Source organism: Lipotes vexillifer, unplaced genomic scaffold, assembly GCF_000442215.2.
Source record: "Lipotes vexillifer unplaced genomic scaffold, Lipotes_vexillifer_v1.1 scaffold112, whole genome shotgun sequence".
Taxonomy (NCBI): Eukaryota; Metazoa; Chordata; class Mammalia; order Artiodactyla; family Lipotidae; genus Lipotes; species Lipotes vexillifer.
The window spans coordinates 2,332,830-2,355,798 of NW_006776285.1; the positions used below are offsets into that span (position 1 = coordinate 2,332,830).

Genomic DNA, 22,969 nt, shown 5'->3' on the forward strand with positions numbered 1-22,969 from the left:
TCCCGCTCACACACACACACACACACACACACCTGTTTCACAACCCTGAGCTCTTAGGTAGCCTATCTTTGAGTGATGTTTAGTCCTTCCTGGAATGTACTGTCTAGCTGGGTGCCAGGATGCATTTCCATTTGGATGCTATCAATGTTGATGAAATAAATGGGCTTGCAGAATACTCATTAGGTATGAATTAACTCCAGATTGCTTACACTTAATTTTATAGAATGTAAAGCTATATGCTAAGACCAAATTAAAGAGAAATTTAACAAATAATTGAGATTCTGTAGTTCTGAGGCATATGTATTTATTAGTATTGATGAAACTGGACACTTTCACCTAACAACCATTCTTTCATAATAAAAATCAAACTCTTGTTCATTAGGAAATGAAACTTGTAAAAATTGTGAAACTCAAGCACATTGCCTTTCATTGCCTAGCACTGGCAGTCCAAGGAGGTCAAAGTTATTCAAATCAAAACAATTATTAAAATGAATGGAGAAGTGTAAACAAAATCCCAATTAATAAATTTAATAATTGTTATCCATTGCTGCTCAGATTCTTTGGCTTTATTATATTTCTTGGATTTTAGCCATGGTTATAAAAGGAGGCTGTTTAGTTAGGCGCAAAATAAAAACTGACCTATTAGCCTGGTGCCAGTGCTGAAACGAGGTTGGCTCTAATGAGAAATTTAATATACCTAGTTCCACATTTTCATCTATCTTTTATACTTTCATGGACATAGTTGGAGAAGGAAATGCTCATACTTTATAAAGAGGGGAAGAATTGTTGAATAGAAATATTGCTGAACTAGTGCTCAGAAATCCTGAAATCATGTCTTGGCTCAGCCATTTATTTATTGGGCAGGTAATTTCACCTCTAATATTTAGTTCCTCATAGTTGACTTCCTTATCAATAGATGTATTTGAAAATGCTTTGAAAAGTTTAGAATGCTACACATTAGTAAGATAGTATTATGATACCATATTCAGAAAAGAAAAATTGGTGACAACTAGGTTACATGAGAATCTAGTGATATTTGCAAAGTTTTATTTGAATTTGCTTGTTTATTATTTCATTTACCAAAGTTCCTTAATAGTTCTAGATACATATGTACAATTCTTCTTAATAAGTCTTGACATAATTGGTCTAATGTAGGAAAAGAATATTTTTATAAAAAAGGAGTAAATGGATTTGTAAAAAGGTAGTACCTCAATAAAACAAAACACAAAATCTCAATCATAGTGATGTCTAGTGTACAAGTAGGGAACTATATTTTCTGTGCATTTCAGGTGAAAATAAGTATTTGGAATTCTTCTATCTAGATAATTGCCTTGGTTCTTTACAATGCTTTGGCTATGTTTATTTTAATTTTCCCTTTTTAAAGTTCATATAATTGAGTTTCTTTAAATGCCATTTGTCCTAAATAGTTATTCCTGTGACTATGAAACAAAGTGAAGAGTGTTATTAATGATCTGGAAAATTCAGTCTTAAGAAATCTAGTTTACAATCTGGGTATACCAGGTAAAATTAATTTCGGTTTTAGCTTAATCGAAGTGTATACAGAGTACAATTTCCGGATAGCACTAAATTTAAATTTTTGATTGTTGTAAACAATCAAACTTGACATTTAAAAATATTTGTATCAACAGGTTCAATTAGAGTTGGCGTTAGAAATTGAGACTGTATTGTTTCTTTCCTTGCTTCAAATGAATCTTTAAAGCCACTCTTTGTTTGGACTAGCAGATTTCATAATTATAGGAATCCAGCAGTTCTCATTGAATTTGCTGCAAAACGTGTTCAGTTGTTTTGCATTAAGGCATAAGGCTTTTGGGTTAGCAGTGTTTCCAATAACCTCCCTTTGTTTCTTCAGCTTCAGTCCAGCTGCCATGGCAAAGATCCATTTCACAAAATAAAGTGCCCTATTACATCAAGTAAGTTGATTTTAATTCTCCTTTACGATACCAAGAAAATAAAATTATGTTGATAACTTAAGAGGCTTTAAGTTATCAACAGTTGTTAAGTATCAAAGTTATGAAGTAACTTTAAAAAATCGATTTCAGTCCTATTATATGAAGGAAATTATATATCTATGTTTATAAAGATATAAAGAATATATATTTAATATTTGAAAGAAATTAGTTTAAAACTTGGAGTGATATGATATTTGTAATTCATTAGATCAGGCTATAGGTATATTTAGCTGATGTTTTTATAAAGCAGATATTAAAACATTTGGAGAAAATGACAAAATTCCTAAATATCTTGACATAATGATGTTTATCAAACTGTATTGATTTTAAGCCATTTTTGTGTCTCCCAGAAAATGCATTTAAAAAGTACTTGGACTCTTCTCATTTTAATTCACCAAAAAGAAAGTATTTTATCATTAAAAAGTTCAATATTTTCAACTTCTTTTAGACTTATGGAAATTACCTGCAACATTAGGTTTATTATCCAGCATTTTTGTTGTCAACTTGATAGTTTCTCCTTTTTTACATAGTAAGTTTCTCCTTATTATGTAACATTTTATAAATTTTGTACAATTTACATAAGGTCTGCATAGGATTTGATCCTTGGCTTAGTCTGTGTGTTGTCACTGGCAGAATGATAAAATTCATCTTGTGAAATCCCTTGAGATGTAAATTTTTTTTTTTTTTTTTTTTGCTGTACGCGGGCCTCTCACTGCTGTGGCCTCTCCCGTTGCGGAGCACAGGCTCCGGACGCATAGGCTCAGTGGCCATGGCTCCCGGGCCCAGCCGCTCCGCGGCATGTGGGATCTTCCCGGACCGGGCCACGAACCCGTGTCCCCTGCATCGTCAGGCGGACTCTCAACCACTGCGCCACCAGGGAAGCCCGAGATGTAAATTATTGATTTACAATGTGATAAAGGTGATAAGAGTTGTAGTTGGATCTATTTTATGTATAAGTTGAACGGTGGCCTAGTTGTGAGAAGAATGTTCGCTGTTATATGAGGAGTCAGCGCTGTTTCAGATTAGTCCTGTGACCTCACACGAGTCAAGTGAAGATCTCTGGGCCAAGTTTCCTTTATATCCTTCCTAAAATGGCATGTGGTCTCTCCAAAATCCATGCCAACACTAATAATCTGCTCTTCCAGTATCCCTCTTTGTGTGTGAAATCAAAATGTTTAGAAATAGTATTTTCCTATGAAGGTTTTATTGTGGTCTGAAATGTATCCTCAGATTTAAAAAAATAAATAATTTTGCCATAGTACATAATAAATATAATAAGCAATATATGTTACATTGTCTTAAGAGAATTTAATACTTTTATCAGTGTATAATCTACCATGTACTGAGTTGTGATCAATTTAGGTATAAGGTAGCAAAGCAGTTGATTAGTATCAAATTCGCGCAGGCATGAAGGGAAAGAAGTCAGAGGCTCAGCAAATTGACGTCTTTATTAAGAAAAGATGCGATCATCTGATCCAAATTTAAAACATTCTAATTTATATTCTACATAATAATAATATTTATAGTATTAGAGAGTTTCAATTTGCTGGGTGAATATTGACTTGAATATTACAGGTTTTAGTATAAATCTGATGTGCTGCAATAGGCAGAATCTGGCCATACAAAGATGCCCATATCCTGACCCTTGGATATGGATAGGTTAGGTTATATGAAGTCGTAGGCAGGGATATGAGCCAGGGAATGCAGACAGCCTCTAGAAGCTGGAAAAAGCAAGGAAAAGGGATGTGCTCTTGGAATCTCCAGAAAGAAACACAGCCCTGAAAACCTTGTTTTTAGCTCAGGGAGACATTTATTTTGTGGTAATTTGTTACAGCAGCAATAGAAAACTGATATATGTATTATACAAAATCTAGAAGTCCATGCAAATTAATCAACTTAATTAATTTACTGAATTGACCTAGACTTCTGTATCATCTGATTTTTTAAAAATGTAAATTGGATCCAGGAGGCATATTTTTGTCCTTACTAGGCAAAGAAAATACTAAATTCGGGAATTCCCTGGCATTCCAGTGCTTAGGACTCCTTGCCATCACTGTGGAGGGTGCGGGTTTGATCCCTGGTTGGGGAACTAAAATCCCACAAGCTGTGTGGTACAGCCAAAAAAAAAAGAAAAACAAATCTTAAATCTGTTGCTTGATTATGTTTATGCAATGGTTATCTATTTGATTTGGCACTTTAAAAAATCCATCTGTCATTTCAACATTACTATTAAAGGAATTTCTATATGTCCAGGTCTGTTATACGTGACTGAGAATTACATTGTCTGAGTTCGAATTTCACTAACTCAGTGTTTTTATAATTTTGAGAGGATCTAGCAGAATTGTATCCTTGCTCAGTCCACAAGGTGCTTATGGGGCAGACAGGTAGAGTGAAAGCTGGTTTATCTGGCATCTTATTGGCTAGACACTATAATCAGCATTTCAAAATATATATAATACATTGATGACCAATATTTTTAATGTGACCTCTAGGATTGTAGCATCCTGAAATATTTTCAGCATCATTAGTGAAAGATTGGATTTTAAATATTTTAAAATTTTAGTGTTAAATGCCTTAGGATTGTCAAATATTTAGAAATCTGCCCATGTATATAGAGTGAATTCTCTTATTTTTAGAAAACTTGTTTAACCAGATTCTTTCATTATTTGCTCTGTTGTGTAACCTAACAGTTTATTTCCTCATAAAGAAGGAACATCAGTCACTAGAGATAAGATTATACATGCCAGTATTTCCAGATGAAAAATCATTATGAAAACAAAATTTAATTCCCAAATAATAAGCAAGTAAATGATGAATGAAAAGGCTTTTAATGTACACTTCCCTTTGCATGGCTGCACAAGTAAGTAGAAGAAAAATGTTAGAAACAAATATCGCATGATTGTCATGCAACTAGAGTTTCCTGGAGCATATTAGGATGTATTATTAATTTGGCCAACAAAAAAATAATCTTCAGGTAGAAATATTAGATATTTTCAATATTTAAGTATATAGTTTTATATACTCTAATGCCAGAATATAGCAAGAAAGATGGCAGAGAATGGGAAGGACAAATTGTTTTTATTTTGTATTTTAATTTTATAGGATAGTTAAAACATACTTGGATGGCTCCCCAGTGTACTTCTGTCTCTCTAGGTAATTCATTATTAATATTTTGAGGTGTACTGCCATGGCTCCATGACTCATTTGTTTCTAGAAAATGATACAATATAGATCTGAACCGTTAAGAGTCTATGTAGTGTAAATCCCTCTATGTTAATATCTTAAGTTGAAACTCATATCTTTAAATGATATTTGCTGCGTCTAAGGTAGACTTTCCAAAGCTGATCTAATTATTTTTCTTTTCTAGTATAGTCCAATGACAGCTCATTGTTCCATCAATTTAAGAAAATTTGAAATGGTTCTTGCTGCCTTCACAATGTACAAAAATCTACCGTAAAAGCATGATCTCTTTCTCTGTAAATTTTTGGTCATGTGTTGTGCTTTCTACAGGTTGTTCGTTTCCTCAACTAAAACTTAACATCCAGCAAGTTTCAGGTGTAAAGGGAATGATGAATAAAAGGCTTGGGTTGAATTTTCTTTTCTTTTCTTTTTTTTAAATTTCATATATTTTTTTGGCTGTGTGGGTCTTCATTGCTGTGCGCGGGCTTTCTAGTTGCGGCAAGCGGGGGCTACTCTTTGTTGCGGTACGTGGGTTTCTCATTGTGGCGGCTTCTCTTGTTGCGGAGCACGGGCTCTAGGTGTGTGGGCTGCAGTAGTTGTGGCACACGGGCTCTAGAGCGCAGGCTCAGTGGTTGTGGCACACGGACTCTAGAGCACAGGCTCAGTAGTTGTGGCTCACAGGCTTAGTTGCTCCGCGGCATGTGGGATCTTCCCGGACCAGGGCTCGAACCCGTGTCCCCTGCATTGGCAGGTGGGTTCTTAACCACTGTGCCAACAGGGAAGTCGGGTTGAATTTTCTTAATATGTCATATTAGTCATATAGAACTCATTGCTTCTCTTTTTGATCCAAAAATAATAATAATAAAAAAATAGTCATAGTGGGTGATAATAATGGTCATTGTAATAAATTATATGTTTTGAATATTCATTTGCCAGCCACTGTGCTAATCCTGTGCAGGGGGTTTTCTCTTTTAATTCTCACAGTAGCCCAGGGAAGTATAGGTACTATCATTACCTCCATTTATAGGCAAAAGGCTTAGGTAATAAGAACACACACAGCTTGCTTGAGATTACACAGCCAGGTAATGTAAGAGCTGGGACTAACTCCAGTCAGGGACTGACTCCAGTGCCTGAGCCCTTGACCACTATGCACCTACTGCCTCCTGTTCTCTGTGTTAGAGGAGGTAGAGGACAGAAATTTTTAGTCCCATGGAAAATTTGGGTGGGGTAAAGGATTATATTTAGGAAAGTGCAGTCAGGTGGAGAAAGTATGAGCAGACATCCTTTCTTTCACACTATATACTGGTTACCATTTACTGTGCACCTGCTATATGCCAACACTTAAGTGCAGAGCTGTCTAAGAGCAAGACCATGCTTTCTCCAGCGCTGCACACTGCCTTTTCTGTAGGAATCACGATAAGCTAATTCCTGTAGGCCAAATATATGATTAAGGAAGGTTCACACTGTGGTCTGATGATGGACAAAGGTGCTTTTCTATCGATAGCAAATGTCATTCTCCACAGTCCTGCCAGTGGGATCATGACAGGCGTTCTGGGGTGGGAGAGCAAACTGTCTGGTCCTCCCCTACCTTTGCTCATTCACAAGATCTGGAGTTTTCTGGCACTGGGGAGATTTCCATCTGAGAGGAGCCTGGCCAACAAAGCTTTCTTATAGGTCCCCTTATAGGGGCTTTTAGCATAGGTGACTCTCTACCTTATTCAGCCTGTTAGTAAGCCATCCTGCTTCATAGAATTTAGTAAAGGATAATGAGGAAATATGGTTTTCCTCTCTCCCTCTACAGCGTCTTCTCTAAACCCCAAGTGCGTGACTTTGTCTTGGTACAAATGATGGTTCTGGTCTCGCTTACAGCTCACCAGTTCTATAGCTTTGTTTTCCCCACTAGAATCTGAAGTACAAAGCTTAATTCTTTATAATGCAGTCACACACACCCAGCTTTAACATGAACGCTTTCATCATCTCTGATTATATAGATAATACCTATCACATTCTCTACAACTGACATTCCTCAATATTACAATGTATTAACCAGAATAAACTAATCTGTATCTACAAATACCGCTACCTTGCAGTCTCTACCTTGTTCTAACTCCCCCTTATGAATAGGTCTAAATCAAGATTTCCCTCAATTTATTACGTCTCTTTTATATTTCCTTTTCTGTCCTTGTGTTCATTATGGGTAATCCTGCAGTACTGTTTTAGACCCCTGTCTTGCCTCCCAAGGGTACCCTCTATTGCCCTAATCCATCAGTTGCTAGAAAAAAAAATGTAGTTTATAGTTTTTAAATGAAATCTTGGAGAGAAAGTAGTTGTTCTTTATAGCAGTCATGCAATTTATTTGCATAAACTGCATATACTTGTCTCATGTATGCACAGTCTAAAGGAGAGAATTAATGCTTATTTCTTTAGAGGAATTGCGAACCCTGCTTAGATGATGTAGCTGAAATATTTCTTCCCTAAATAAGAGCAGAGAGGAGTGGCAGCAATGGGAAATTCAAATATCCAGCCTCACTGGAAAATCAAAGCTAACAAATGTATAGGTATAACAACAGCAAAAGAGAAATTAACATAAAGCATTTTATCTTTAAATGTTAAGGAAACTCATCCCAAAACAAAATAAATCCATAACAAAGATATTTCTAATAATGGAAGCTAGTTCTCTCTGAAAGGCTTCCTAGAGCCTCTCCTCTTCCTTAATCATGATGGGAGAGGGCATCTTTTTGGTTCCAGAATTTTAAGTGGAGAAGTCTTGGGACACACTTTGAGTCTCTTTCCAGAAATGGGGCTTGTGTTTTGGTTTTAGTGATAAATAAATAAATGAAATAGAAATATAAGAGAATGTACTGGAGAGTCTGTTTTTCCAAGAAATGGTCTGTAATTTTATTTTTCTTGAAAATAAATGTTTAAAACTCACTGGGCCTTGGGCTTCGCCTGGTGGTGCAGTGGTTGAGAGTCCGCCTGCCAATTCAGGGGACACGGGTTCGTGCCCCGGTCCGGGAAGATCCCACATGCCACGGAGCGGCTGGGCCCGTGAGCCGTGGCCGCTAAGCCTGTGCATCCGGAGCCTGTGCTCCGCAACGGGAGAGGCCACAACAGTGAGAGGCCCGCGTGCCGCAAAAAACAAACAAACAAACAAACAGAAACCTCACTGGGCCAACTCTGCTGATGAGGAGGTAAGAATGAAATTGCTTTATGAAAGAACGTAAGCACCTTGGAATCGCTCAACCTTCTGGAGCTGGAGGCAGCTTCAGGCAAATGAGGAGCATACCTTGGCTAACTAGAAAACTAAGCAGGAGACCGCCTGCTGCGCAGCAGCCCCCCCCCCCCCCAAATGGGCAACTACTAGAGTATCTACCAGTGTCCTAGTTTGTTGAGGTAATTTAGGTGGAGTTGACACTGTCTTAGAAATACATTGACTAGTCCAGGACTTAAGAAGATACCATCTTTCCTGCCATTCATCCATACGTTGCTGGTGCCGGAGTTATTATAACTATGAAGTGGAATTTTGACTTGGAATCTTCTAGATTACTCAGTTACATTGAATTATAACAGCACCATCAGCCTTACTACACAGTGTGATTTTTAGAGTCAGGGATGCAATTAATAAAGGTCTACCATATGGTACAGGGAAGATCACTGAGGAGTCATTAAGGGAAGGAAAAATAAAAGATATCTGTACTTGAATTTGTACTGATTAAATTTTTAAATAGTCATTACAATTAGCAACAGTACAGAAGTAATAATGTGAAAATTGTGAAATAAATAGAATATCTTTTTCTGTAGTAGAAGATTCAGTACAACTCTATAGAAAAAATTAGAATGAATTTCTCATTTAAAAACATATGTGAAAGAGATAAAGTAGTTAAATTTAAAAAAAACCAAATGATATAAATTCAGCTTTGAAAACAAACTCTAAGGATACGATGATAAACTGAACTCTGGTGGGAACATAATCCTGGGGTTAACACCCCCAGGCAGGAGTGTACAGGGCTCCCCAGTGCAACAACAGACGACCGGCAGGAGTGTTGGTTGATGGTCTGATTCTCCCTAGTTTGAGGGTTTAAAGAGACAGGAGGGTAGAGTTGGGTGGGATTGGGACTCCCTCTGAGTTCTGCGTCCATGTAGAGATATTACCAGATGAGAGGCTCCCCAGCATTTATTAAGTGTTTATTCTTCCAGACAGTCTTCCAGCGCCTTCAAAACAAGTGTCACCTGAATCTCCTCTCACACCCAGGCATATCCATTTTGGTCATTAATCCTACTACTCTACTTAAAAACAAACCCAAACAAACCTTGTCTTGTTCTATCATTCATGCCTGGGGTATTGACACTTGTATTTTGGGGTGTGCTGTAGCCTGTGTTTCTTTATAGCCCTTTACATGATTGTATCTTTAAAATAGATAAAATTTCTGTTTTGTATCCTACATGTGAAATAATTTTAAGTACGTTGTTAAAAAGCAAAATTCAACTGAGTAAATTTAAAGATCTCGTTGGCTTTATTCAACGATCTATGAATTGGACAGAAGCCCATCTAGTAAAGAGAAAGGAGCTTCAAGGAATTGTACAAAATGGAAGGCTTTTGTAGAAACTGGGGGGCTGAGGCTGATAACAAGAAAATTATTAGCAAAATAAAAGAAAGGACTGGTTCAGGCCAGGTCATCTTCTTTTGTGGGAAAGGAAATGCAATAGTCTTCTTATATAGATTCCCTCACTAGTGCTGACCAGGACATTCCTGACTGATTGGTTTATTGCACTCCTGGGAGAGGCTGAAACTGCAGTGAGGTTAGGCATTAAGTCTCGGTGGGGTGTAGCACAAGTGACTCCATTTTGGGCTCATTGTTTCTTTTTAACAGCAACTTTATAATTGAATCCAACAGATTTGGAATTATCCATTGTTTACAGTTTAGTCTTCCTGATTTGTGTCTTCATTTTGATAACAAACTAATGGCATTTTCTTAAGGAAGATGTTGTGCTTTTATGATATCCGTTGTCAAGTGGGATCATCTCTTATTTGGATCTTGAACAGAAGGGTTTTTTTTTTCTTGAAATGTTGACATTCAAACTTTAAGTTTTCCCTTAGATTTATTCTTAGTTTTCCAAAAGTATAACCTTGGATTTTCTGCCTTTAAAAGACTGGAGAATGGTAGAAAGTGTTTGTGAGGGTTCAAGAAGTTACATATAACCTGAGGAACATATACATTTACCCTCACACAGCATTCTCATGTGCTACCCCTGTCCCCTCCCCAGAGGCCCCTCAACCCTAGTCACACACACAAGCACGCACAAACACACAAGCACACACACAGAGAAAGAATCAATATTACTGATAGGAGTATTCCATATTCTTCATATATTCATGCATGATGAAACCAAGATTGAGGGGATTAAAAATTACAAAATGTTACCTCTTAGGTCTTTAAAAAGATATTACTCAGATAAATGACATCACATCAGGTTCCCAGACTGTGTTTTCTGTCTTTATGCTTTAGTCACCTGAATGCAAATTTGATTACTTGGGAGCCCTGCTTGATTCCTATATATAACTTATATAAGTATACATAAAGAGGGTGTTCGCAGAGCCTACATTTTGCCTGTGTCAACTTCGTTCCGAAGATTCTATTTTTTACACAGCACCTCTCAGCTTCTACTATACTGTGTAACTTACTTGTGAAGTTTATTGTCTCTTCCTTATTTCCCCCCACTTGTGAGGAGAGGTCTAGCGAGCTGAAGACAGAAAAGCAGGCATTCCACTTGACAACATGGAGTTTACTGATAATTTTGACAGGACCAGTTTGGGTGGAGGAATGAGGTTAGAAATCAAATAGAAGTGGGTTGAGTCCTGAATGGGACATGAGGATGTGGACTCTTCATTTGAGACTTTTGTCTGCAAAGAAGAGAAAAGGGGTGCTAGCTAGCAGGAAATATAGATGCAAGATAGGGGGTATGTTGCTGTCCGGGGATGGTGAGAGAGAGAGAGATATTAAGGATGGCAGACCCTTCAACATTTACATTCTGAGACTAGTCTTATTGAGACTAGCGGATTAACTGCACAAGAGTTGTTTAGGAATCTTTGGGAAGAACCTTTGATAGGAGAGGGGATCACTCCTCATTTTAAAAAGGGGGGAAAAAGACAATCTGGCAGATGGAGGGAAGTTTATTGATTTAGTGGTGGGAAGATGAAGGAATTCTAGTCTGATGGTTTTTAGTTTTTACAGTGAAGTGTAAGATCCATTTAAATGATACTTAGGCAGGCCGGGAAACGTACTTAGGTTTGGGGAAAGAAATGGCTGTAGTAAATTGTTGTTTTGGTCTCTGGAGGCACATTTATTAGGGAATGTAGTTCATTTGCCAGCACTTGGACTTTTGAGGTTTGAAGTCAAATACTTAAAGTAAAATCAGTCTGTCTGTTGAGTGATTTTCTCCAGCTGTATTCATGCACAGCTGCTCCCGTCCAGAGAAGGCAAGTAATTGAGCTGATCCATGCTTGGGTTTTGCCATGAGTGAGAGAAGCAAGAGAGATGAGGTTGTTTGTAATGATTATAATGATGGACCTCAGACTCAAATTTAGACAGATTCATCAGAAATATTTTAAAACCCCAATCGTGCAAGTACACTTCCATATTAAGAGCTCAGGCTTTAAATCAGACCATCTGTGTTCAGATTCCATTTCCACTGTTTACTAACTGTGACCTTGAGCAGGTTATCTAAGTTTGTCCTAGTTTCCTTCATTTGTAAAGTGGGGATAATATTGGCACCAAACTCAGAATTATTGTTTGGATTTGAGGTTACACATAGAAAGAGTTTAGAAGAGTACCTGGTGCAAATTGAGCACTCAAATAATAGACTATTACTGTAATTAATGTTATACATCCTCACCTAGTGTGTTCTCTTTCACGAGTGTACAGCAAAGAAGAAATATTTCTCTTTCTGTGATTGTCTTATCCGGAGCATTATACCTATTCTTTTTCTCACACCTGTATTTTTAATTAACTCACTCACCTACAATTTTTTTTCTTATACGCCTTTAAAATTGGAATGGAATGATAAATGGCAAAACCCAGTTTCAAACATAAAATTGGATAGATAAGTAACAAGTAAGTGTGTCTGGCAAAGTGTCAGTTTTTGGATAACGAGGATCCCCTCTCAACATCTTTTAATGGAAAAAATGAGACCACTCTAATGAGGACAAATGCGTTTAAAAAGTACCTTCCCCAGAGCAGTCTTTGCCCAGACATTAGTATCTTATCAACGTTACATGTAAATTGCTGTTGGTTCATTGTCTTATATACTGGGCAGTGTTGTGACACAATAGTCTTTGTGTTCTATTCATTGGTGTACAATCTTATTTGTGTTTAACTTTCTGTGGCTTGTGAGAATACATTATGAATAATAATAGGTAGAAGCATATGCTACTTATTAACCTTACTGGTTTAATATTTCCTCAAAGTCCATAAGCTCTAGGGTCATGTGTTATCCCAACTGGGACACTTAAGAGTACAGGGGCACTTTAATAATTATATGTGACAGCAGGTGTAAACCAGAACTGTCCCAGGTGTTGAAGGATAATTTAAAAAATTAGGTAATGGAGATCTAGTGCACAACACAGTGATTTATAGACACCAATGCTGTATGATAAACTTCAAAGTTGCTAAGAGACTAGGCCTTAAACGTTCTTACCACAAAAAAGGAAATGATGATTATGTGATGTGATAGAGGTGTTAGCTAATGCTGCAGTGGTGATCATATTGCAATATACAAATATATCAAACCAACATGTTGTACACCTTAAACTTACACAATGTTATATGCCAGTTGTATCTCAATTAAAAATTAAAAAAATTTTTAATTTTAATAAAGTTTAAACTAGGTAAAATCTTGACTTGTACAAATATAAAAAGAGCATGTGTCAAAGATTTCATTCAACTCACTAATTAATAAGGGAATGGGTAAGAAGTTGTAACAGGTTCCAAGGAGAATACTAAATACTAGTCTTCATAGTCAAGTTAGGGATGCTAAAATGAATTAAGGATGGATGCAAAGCTGACAGATTGGTCAGTATCCATCAGGACAATAATCAATTGCATTTGAGTGGACACAATTTGCATTTTTTGTGGACAAAATACCATTTGCATTACTATCAGTTTTCTTCATTTTGCAGAGTTTAAAATAGCCCAAAGATAATCTCAGCTACACAGGTGTATCACTCACTAATTTCTGGCCCACATCAAAGGCGTCACCATTTTCTCCCACGCAAGCAAAACTGGTCTGGCTGGACACCCTAGTTAGTTATATGTTACATATTCTCTCTGTTGTTTGCCTCATATGATTTGGACTTAACTCCTAATTGATGCTTGGTTAGATTTTTAATTTTTTTGTTTTATTCTTGGACAGATTCCTGTGTCTGTTCCCTCTTACAAAGAGGCTCTTTAGGAACAAAATTGCAACTTCACTTTATAGTTTATCAAGCTGTACAGTATTAAGTTCTACTCCTCTTTGAGTATATTTGAGATTGGCCAGAACCTAAACTGTTGTTATTTTGGGGGGTAAATGCTTCTTTTATTCTGTTTTGGTTGCCTCCTCTGGGAGGAGTGGAAGCATTTTGACAGGATGAGCTGACCAATCTGCAGCTGTTCAAATACTTTGAGCCTTTGGATTGAGTGTGGATTTTGCTTTAAAACCCTCCCCCAACTTAAAAAAAAAGAAAGAATGAAAGAAAGAAAATCTAACTGCCAACTGCATCTACTACTTTTTTTTTTTTTTAACTGCTGTTTGGTAAGCTGCAGTTGTACTTTTGTAACGAGAGGCTGTGTTTATTTTCAGCGTTGGCAGTTCTGCCTAATGAATCAACTGGTATTGAATTCACAAAGGGAGGTGCCGTTTCCCTTCTTCCATCTGTTTGCCAAATGTGTGTGTTCCCTCAGCTCCTAGTGGTGGTTTCAGTAAAAAGAGCCATTAGCATGCGGGTGTTCTCAGTGAATTCTCAGTCCTCTGTCTGACTGCTTCGTGGTGTTTGTCCCTTGTGGTACCATAGAGGTTGTTTGCCAAAGCACAACACTTGCGATTCTAGAGAAAGTGTACTTATATTTCTTGTTTCAGTATAAAGTTTGGCTCTGCGTTACTCATAGTTTTAGTTTGGTTCTTGAGCCTCGGTTTGGTCCTCGAGCCTGGTTTGGACCTTCACGATGGGATGTCTGTCTCTGAGCAGTAGTGTTGCCATGGGGATTGAAATTACTCCAGAGAAGAGACAAGAGATCAAGTGAATACTGGTAGGCTCTCTTAAAACTGGGAGCCTGTGATGAATTTCTTTCAATTATACTGTATTTTCAGCAAATCCTTCTTTAATTCTTTTTTTTCTTCTTTAATTCTTGTTAATAGTAGGGAGGAGGTTGTTTTATTAGCAAAATTTGGAGATGTCTTTTCTATTTTTATTTTGTACCTTCATTCATGTATTAGGAGCCTTTTAGGTCAGTACTTCTCAAAGTTGAATGTGCATATGAATCACTTGAGATTTTGATGAGATGAAGATTCTGGTTCAGTACAGTTAGGGGTCTGAGATTCTGTATTTCTGTCAAACTTTGGGCCACACTATGAACAGTAAAAATATCAGGGCACACAGCTTTGGTGCTTTCTCTGTGGTCTTTGGAGCAATTTAGATATTTAGTCAAAGGGTAGAATGATGATTTGGTTGGTGTTTGGTAGCAAAATATTTGGAAATACTTGCCTTCCCATTGGTGTCAGGAACCCGGTAGAGGAATCAGACAACTTTCCAACTCTTGCAGAGACAGACCTTCACATTGAACATATGTTATTTTGTTTGAGATTTTGGAATTTCCAGGACATTTTACATACCTAATTTCAAGTCTAAATTTGAAGTATTTTTCAAAGGAAATGATGAGTTGTTTGGGGGTTCTGTTACCTGTGTTCAATAACATCGATTATGTTCTTTTCTCAGTTACACGCCCCACTTCTTGATATATTGCATAGGTTTTAAACATTAATTTCCCTGAAATTTGATTGTATGAATATTTTAATATCACTGTCTCTTGTGTACTGTGCAATTTCACTTAGCTTACTAAACAGTTTTATAAAAACTGAGTGTCATCCAAGAAGTCTTTGGAGTACTATTAAATGTTATTACTCTATTCTGACCTAGATAATGGACAGCAAACTATTATTAAATAAGGCCACTGACCCACTGAAGAGCTGTTCACACACACACACACACACACACACACACACACACACACACACACAAAGAAGGAACCTAACGTAAGCACTACATTGATCTGTATTATTACCCTTACCTTATTCCCCAAAACTTCTAATTAGCTTTGGAATTTACAGAAAAAGAGAAAGTATAAAATCTTGCTTCTAAAGTGAAGAATAAGGATCATGAAGAAAACTGTTCCAATACCTATAAAGAATACTGGTTAACCAGGGGAGTCTGAGAGCTGAGAGAGGAGTGTGAAGTTAAAATGACAAAAGAGAAACACATATGTAAGGGGAGTGGAGAATCCAGATACTCATGAAGAGCATATCAGGGAGGAGAAACAATTTTTTTTCTCTACCCTCTTAGGTTCAGTTTCTGGTGACCTCTGAATTAAACTGACAAAAGGCAAATTAGCAAGAGAAAAGAGTTTATTTATGGTGCAATCTGCATACAGTGATGTGTAACTCAAAAAGGAGCTTGGAATTTGGGGCTTATATATTCAATTTAGTAGGGGAAAGGAATTGGGGAGAAAAGGCTCCTATGAGAAAAGCCAGTAGGTTTCTTTAGGAAAGATATGTTTCTTTAGGAGAACAAACATGAAATAAGAAAGTTGGTGATAATGTTTGTTTGTGCAGGCGCTAGTGGTTTTTCTATCTTCTTCATAGCCCTGAAACTCTCCTGAGAGGATTTTTATGGTAGCCTCATTTCCAAGAAGATGCTACTTTTAAGTCAGATAAAGGAAGCTCTGACAAGGCTTCTTTCTGCATTTGTTGACTCACTTAAGATAAGCTTTGTACCAACTCTAGGTTTCTGAGTGAGTCCCCACGGGGGGAAAAGGGCACATTTACACTGAAGAAAGAAGGACTCAAGGTTAAAGAGGGGGAAGACTCAGTAGATTGTAAGGTGAAGATGTTATTCGCAGTTAAGCTATTTCTCTCTTCTTTAGAAATCTGATTAGGACTTCTGAAGTTTAGCAACTCTTCAGAACACTTCTGCTCTCAGAGGATTTATTCTGAATGAGAATCTATATCTACCGAACATGAGTAGAATTATTCTGGAGCCTACACTGATCTGGCTACATCAAAGCTGAGGCTCCAGGGTCCATGACAGTCACATTTTATATCTAGGTTTTAATCTTTAGTTGTAATGCTTTTTGAAATAGATAAAGCAAATTATTTCATGTATAGTTTCATGATATAATTGCTCAAATAAAAATCTATTGTTTCATATATTAAGTAATAACTGGGCATCAGGTTTCTGAGTGATCCATCAGGGGATAATTTTGCATGTATTCTTAAAAATTTGAATAAAAATCCTATTTGCATATTTTCTGTGTGACAATTATTATTTTATACATTCTTTTATTTAAATATGTTACTATTTTTTTCCAGTCATCAAACACAGACAACCTCTTGGGATCATCCTAAAATGACTGAACTCTTTCAATCTCTTGGTGAGTGTTATTGTAGTTAATAGTAATGAATTAACCTAAACAACTGAGAGTTGTATATTCTTAAATGGACACTAGTCACCATCTTTCCTTACATGGCATGTTATGTTTAAAGGATCATGTCATGGGCATGTGAAAGCAGTTGAATTTCCAAGGGCAATGCAATAAACAGATTTTACCTTTCTTCTTAAGAGAATGCAGGGTTTGAAATGGTGTGAGCCAAAGAAGGTTGATTTTAAAAGGAGTGTAATTTGTTTTACCTCTCTCATATTGAGTCATCTTAAACTTCAGCTTTGAGTGAAAACAAAAACAATTAGAGTACAGCAGCCTCTAATCCACTGCTTTAAATTTGCTTTTCACTCACTTTCTATTTAGTAAATATTATTAAATTAGCTTGCCTAGTTTCATTTTGCCTAAGTTGTCATTAAAAGCTAAATTCATTTTAATATAAAAATGCATGAAAACACGTGAGATGAGAATTATGACCTTGTAGATTTCTAGTAGAATGTGACTTTGAACTGATTATTTAGCTGCTTCCCTTAGGTCATTCCAGTGGCTTTGAAAGAGTTTTCTTTTGAGGGGAGCTAAGGTGCTGCTGGAGAGGGAGAGTGGCACCCCAAAGCTCTCATGCCCACTCCCATTTCAGCAAGGAGGGGGCACTCCTCTTTATCTCTTTAAATATCAGGCTTCTGTGTGAGCTTCTGTTTGGGTAGGTGAGGACAGCTGCAAAGGTTGATCAAGCAAGAGAAAAGCCACTGGATTGTTTAGTTGGTAAAACGAAGAGGCCAATGTTGATGATTTCTGAGTTTTCTTCTAACTCTTCTAGGCTCTCATACGGATACTCTGTCTTTAAGGAGACAGAGAAAGAAATTCCAGTGTCTTTTCTTTCTCAACTTGATGCTAAATCTTTAAGATTTTTTAAAAATTAGGATAAAATTGACATATAACATTATATTAGTTTCAGGTGTATAACGTAATTATTCGATATTTGTATATATGTGAAATGATCAACACAGTTAAGTCTAATTAACATCCATCATCAAACATAGTTACATATTTTTTTTTCTTGTGATGAGAACTTTTAAGATCTACTCTTTTAGCAACTTTTATATATACAATACAGTATTATTAACTGGAGTTAATCTATTGTTTCTAAAGATTTGAGTATTGATTATAGTATAATTTTAACCAGATTGATAAAAGGGCAGAGGAAGCAAATAGATCAGGACAGAAGGACCGTAGAAATAAGACTAGCTTTGTGAGTAGTGAGATGGACAGCGTAGTTGACAGAAAACTGATTGTCCTTGGGGAAAATGCCCTGGAGGAGGATCCCTCTTAGCAGTAGAGAAGGCAGGGCCCTCGGCCTACAGTGGGATGTATTTATTAGGTCATGGAAAGTCAACAGGCTGTGTTTCCTTTTCCTCATTTCCCTCCGTTTCCTTTTTGAAAATGCTTTCTTGAAATCTGTGTAGCACTGCTTTGGAAAGTATCTCACCATGGTGCTAGTGAACATTTAATTATTTTCTTAAATGTTGTAGATTTTAGGAATAGACCTTTTCATGTGAACAGACATAATACTTTTCCATCACTGAAGTAAACAAATATATTCTTGCCATTCAGTGTAAGTTAAATCATAAGCATGCTTTTGAATGTGTTCCGTTTTCCATTTCAGCTGACCTGAATAATGTACGTTTCTCTGCCTACCGTACAGCCATCAAAATCCGAAGACTACAAAAAGCACTATGTTGTGAGTTTATTCTGCCAAAGTTAATCACTCTGTTATTTGGACTGCCTTCCTTGTTTTGTTTTGTTTTTTTTAAGACAAAGATAAATGAAGAGGGTGATGTGTTTGTGGAGTTAATCTGATTTTCAGTGTACCTCACTCAAGGAGTTGGCTGTGTTTCTGTGAATGCTTTATTACTCGCCCCATCAGCATGCATGTAGTAGTAAAACCAATGAACACATGCCATTCTCAGTCGGAGAACGAAATTAGCCAAAATACAGGAGTCACATTAAAAGCTTTTTCAAAAATTATGCTGCCGCCCAATTTAAAAGGATTAAATCAAGGAATCAAAGTAGTAGATCATTGCCTTTTTAGTACTTTGGATTCATTAGGAAGTGTAGGATTCCAAACAGTTTGATTCAGTGCAATCATAGAATAAACACTGAAAAATGGCATTCCTGATCCGAATTTGAACTGGTCATTCCTGATGAATTTGAACTGGTATCTGGAATATTAGATAAAGGGCTCTGTGTTCATTTAAACATGTCTTGAGACATTGAATGTTATCAACATGAACTTTAACCTGTAGAGAGTATGTTCAGAGTGATAGTCTGTGATAGTTTTACTAAAGGATTATTCCTTTCCCCATAACCTAAATTTAAGTATATATATGAATGCTTGTAATAGAGTATAGATTTAAGCTGTCTGGATTCTATTTGTGGTTGCAGTTTTAATGATTGAGTCTACTCAAAGAACATTTAGGCTTTGTCAGGTAGTTAATATGGAAAGTAACATTTGCCTTATACGTTTACAACAGCATAATTTGAATAATTCCAAATAGTCCTGTTTGCTGCCTCTTGTTAACAGTTGTTGTACGTCTAGGCTGTTCAGTGAAGCTTTGCAGAATACCCTTAGAAAAATGATATATTAAGGTTAAAAACCTACTCTGTAAGTCAGTAGAAATTAGAAATACATTTCAAGCTGGTTACATGAGGAGAGCTGAGGAAAGAGAAGTGTAGAATCATTCCGAGAAAACATAGTAATGCAAAGCTTTAGAATAAGAGAATAAGAGAAACAAGCTACGTGTGGAAGAGCTGTCTGAAGGGCTGAAAAATACCTCCAGATTAGGCGATGGACGAGAGGCTGAGATGGCTTGGAAGCCTGTAATCCTTGGAGCCCCAAAAATCATTGGCAGGTTGTAGTGGTCACAGCAAGTATGGCAGAATGACCAGTCTCAAAATATAAAGCCAGCACACTCTGGCTAGTGATCTGTATGTTGAGCCATAAGGGAATAGGAAGTGAATTAGGAGCACTCAGAAGGGATTTCAGTGAGCTCAGTCGGGCCAGGGTGACAGTAGTTTTGAAAGAGGCTCAGCTGCATGTCCAGAATCCAGCTGACAGACCTGGAAGGGCTTCTCAGGCCTGATGAGCTATAAAATGAGGACAAATGACTCAGCCACAAAATCTCCATTGATGGGAGACTGCTTTGTATCACTGTGAACATGGGCCCAGTTTTTAGTAATACTTTTGGGCAGATAAACATATTAGCAGCATTTGCTGTTTTCTTCTGTGGGTTCTTCTGAGTCCTAAAGAAATAACTCCATCCTTCAGCTCATCCCTCCAAACCAGAGAGGAGCAGAAGAGAGATGCCTCCCACCTCTAAACTAAACAACATTTAGTGACACACACTTAGAAACATGCTGGGTTGTGTTCAATTGTAAACGTTCGAGGTGATGTCCTTAGGGCCACCTGGCTGCCACTTTCCCCGCTGCCTCCTGGCCCCAGTGCTCTCCTAGCGGGGCCTTGGCACCACTGACCCAGCTACCTGTGTATGATTAATCTGCTTCTTCCTCTCCCATCCTTTCTGTTTACTCGAAATGCCCTGACCCTTCTTCCTCTGCAATCGTCTGTAACCCTTTAATCCTCCCAAATTCTGTTAAAATTTTACTTCTTTTGGAAACATTTACAAGCTAATACCACCTGCCTCCAGTTTTTCCGAACTTTATGATGGCCTGTAACGACTTTTTCTCCCATCAGCACCTCTTGCGTGGCTTTGTGTGACAGATAATGTGAGGAAGATTGCCCCATCTGTGTCGACACCTGCTTTAGGTCAACGGTTGCCTCTCATTTCACGTGAATCTCCACCCAGCACAGTGTCCTAACAAAGAGGGCACACTGTTGTTACTGTCATTGTTCATTCATTTATTGGGCTCCAAGACTGTGCAAGAGATAAAACAATATAAAAAAACTTGGTTCCCACACTCAAGGAACGTAAATTCGGAGATAGCACGTTACACGTGGACACAGTCCCCCTGCTTACAACAGATCCTGCTGCCCTCAGCACAGAACGGCCTTTGCCTTGGCCGATCTCTCCATTCACGTCATTCACCACGGCCCACAGAGTGCTCTCACAGTTCTAGTGGACATTGAAATGGTGACCTCTGTGTTTTGTTCCTCTTGCCTGAAGAGCTCCCGTCTTAGCTCTTTGTGGCTGGTGCGTTCTTTTCCTTTTTAGGTCCTAGTTTAACTCACCCGTCTCTAATGGGTCTTTCTTGGCTACTCTACTCCAAACTAGGTCACTCCTGATTTTCCATGTCATAGGTTCCGTTCTTTCCTTATGTGGCCCTTGTCATAATATTTGATATTCTATGTATTTACTTACTTACCGTCTGTCTCTCCAAATGAAGTAATCTTTTATGTGAGGGGTGAGTCTGCTTTCTTCTCCACTTCAGGCCTCATACAATCTCTGGCACAGAGCAGTCTCCTAGGACACAAGTGAATGATTTTTTTTTTTTATAAATTTATTTATTCATTTATTTATTTTTTGGCTGCGTTGGGTCTTCGTTGCTACGCACGGGCTCTTTCTAGTTGCAGCAAGTGGGGGCTACTCTTTGTTGCAGTGCACGGGCTTCTCATTGCAGTGGCTTCTCTTTATTGTGGAGCACGGGCTCTAGGCGCACGGGCTTCAGTTGTTGTGGCACGCAGGCTCAGTAGTTGTGGCTTGCGGCCTTTAGAGCACAGGCTCAGTAGTTGTGGCTCATGGGCTTAGTTGCCCTGCAGCATGTGGGATCCTTCTGGACCAGGGATCAAACCCATGTCCCCTGCATTGGCAGGCGGATTCTTAACCACTGCACCACCAGGGAAGTCCCCATGGGTGAATGCTTTGAATTTGAAAATTATCGGAGTACTCCAAGAAATATGTATAGGATTTATAGCAGCACTTATTAATAGTAACATTTGTTTCATTTTGGCATATTCATAAATATGATATACAGCAGCAAAAATAAATAAACTAGTAATCAGCATCAACATGGTTGAGTCTTAGAATTATAAATTTGCGTGAAAAAAATCAAGTAGCAGAAGAAATTTGTACAGTTTGATTCCATTTATTTATATAGTTCAAAACCAGGCAGAACTAAGTGCTCTGTTATTTAGGGACACGTATATACTTTCAGAAATTAAAAGTGAAATACAATGATTAGTGGTTCTCCCTGTGATTGTGAGGGGATGTAATTAAGGAGATTTTTCCAGCGAGCTTCCAACATACAGTGATAGCCTATTTCTATAGCTGTGTAATGAATTAATGGGAGCTTGTCCTATTATTTTTGTTTAGACCACACATATGTATTATACATATTCTTTTGTGTTTTGATTTAAAAACTTTATGTGCTAGGCAGCAACAGAGAAGCCAAAGGGAAATACTGACAGAGATTCCCTTCATTGTGAAGAGTAAGACAAAACTTCCTTGAGTAGGAAGTATATCAGCCAGGATCTAAAAGCCACATAGGATTTAGGCACAGGATTTAGGGACATGGCTGTAATCAAGGGTAAGAAGGAAGGGAGTTATATTCATAAGAATCAAAGGCTTGGATGGAGTTCAGGGAACATCATGTAATAATGGAGTCTAAATGGAGTAGCTTATGAGCTAGTTTGTCCAGTGTTCTGAAATGTCCTTAAATGTCCTTAAATTCAGGTTAGGTTCAGTTTCAAGGTCATTTTTAACGAAAGCTTCTCTGATTCCCTTAGTTTTTTGTTCCTCAGGCTCTCACAATGTTGTGTTTAATGTTTGGATATTTTCTTTACAGATTGGGGTGCTATAGAACAGTTTTCTGTTTTGTGTAAGTTAGGACATAGGGCCAGTCGTGGATGTATGCGTTAGACAATATCTAAGATCAAAGGACCAAGGGAAGAGAGGACAAGTAGAGTTCAGGTGAAAGGTGATGGAGGCTGAGCATAGGAGGGGAGATGAGGGCATGGATTTGTAAGGAGGAAGGAGAGCTAATAATTGGGAGGATTTGGTACTTGATAGATTGCAGAGTGTGCAAGGAGAATGGTAGGATATCTTGGGATTTGCAGACTCATGGTCTGTGTAGTAACAGCATTACTGGATTTCTGCATAACAAAAAGGCAAGACCTTT

General features: G+C 37.6%; 1 protein-coding gene across 1 annotated transcript in view; it reads left to right on the top strand.

The window, feature by feature from the left end:
* The window catches only part of UTRN (utrophin), a 503,258-nt gene that overhangs the window by 409,982 nt on the left and 70,307 nt on the right, over window positions 1–22,969 (top strand). The window contains 3 exon segments of the mRNA XM_007450323.1: window positions 1,871–1,931; window positions 16,770–16,831; window positions 18,501–18,575. Of these exon segments, the coding sequence (XP_007450385.1) occupies window positions 1,871–1,931; window positions 16,770–16,831; window positions 18,501–18,575 (198 nt within the window).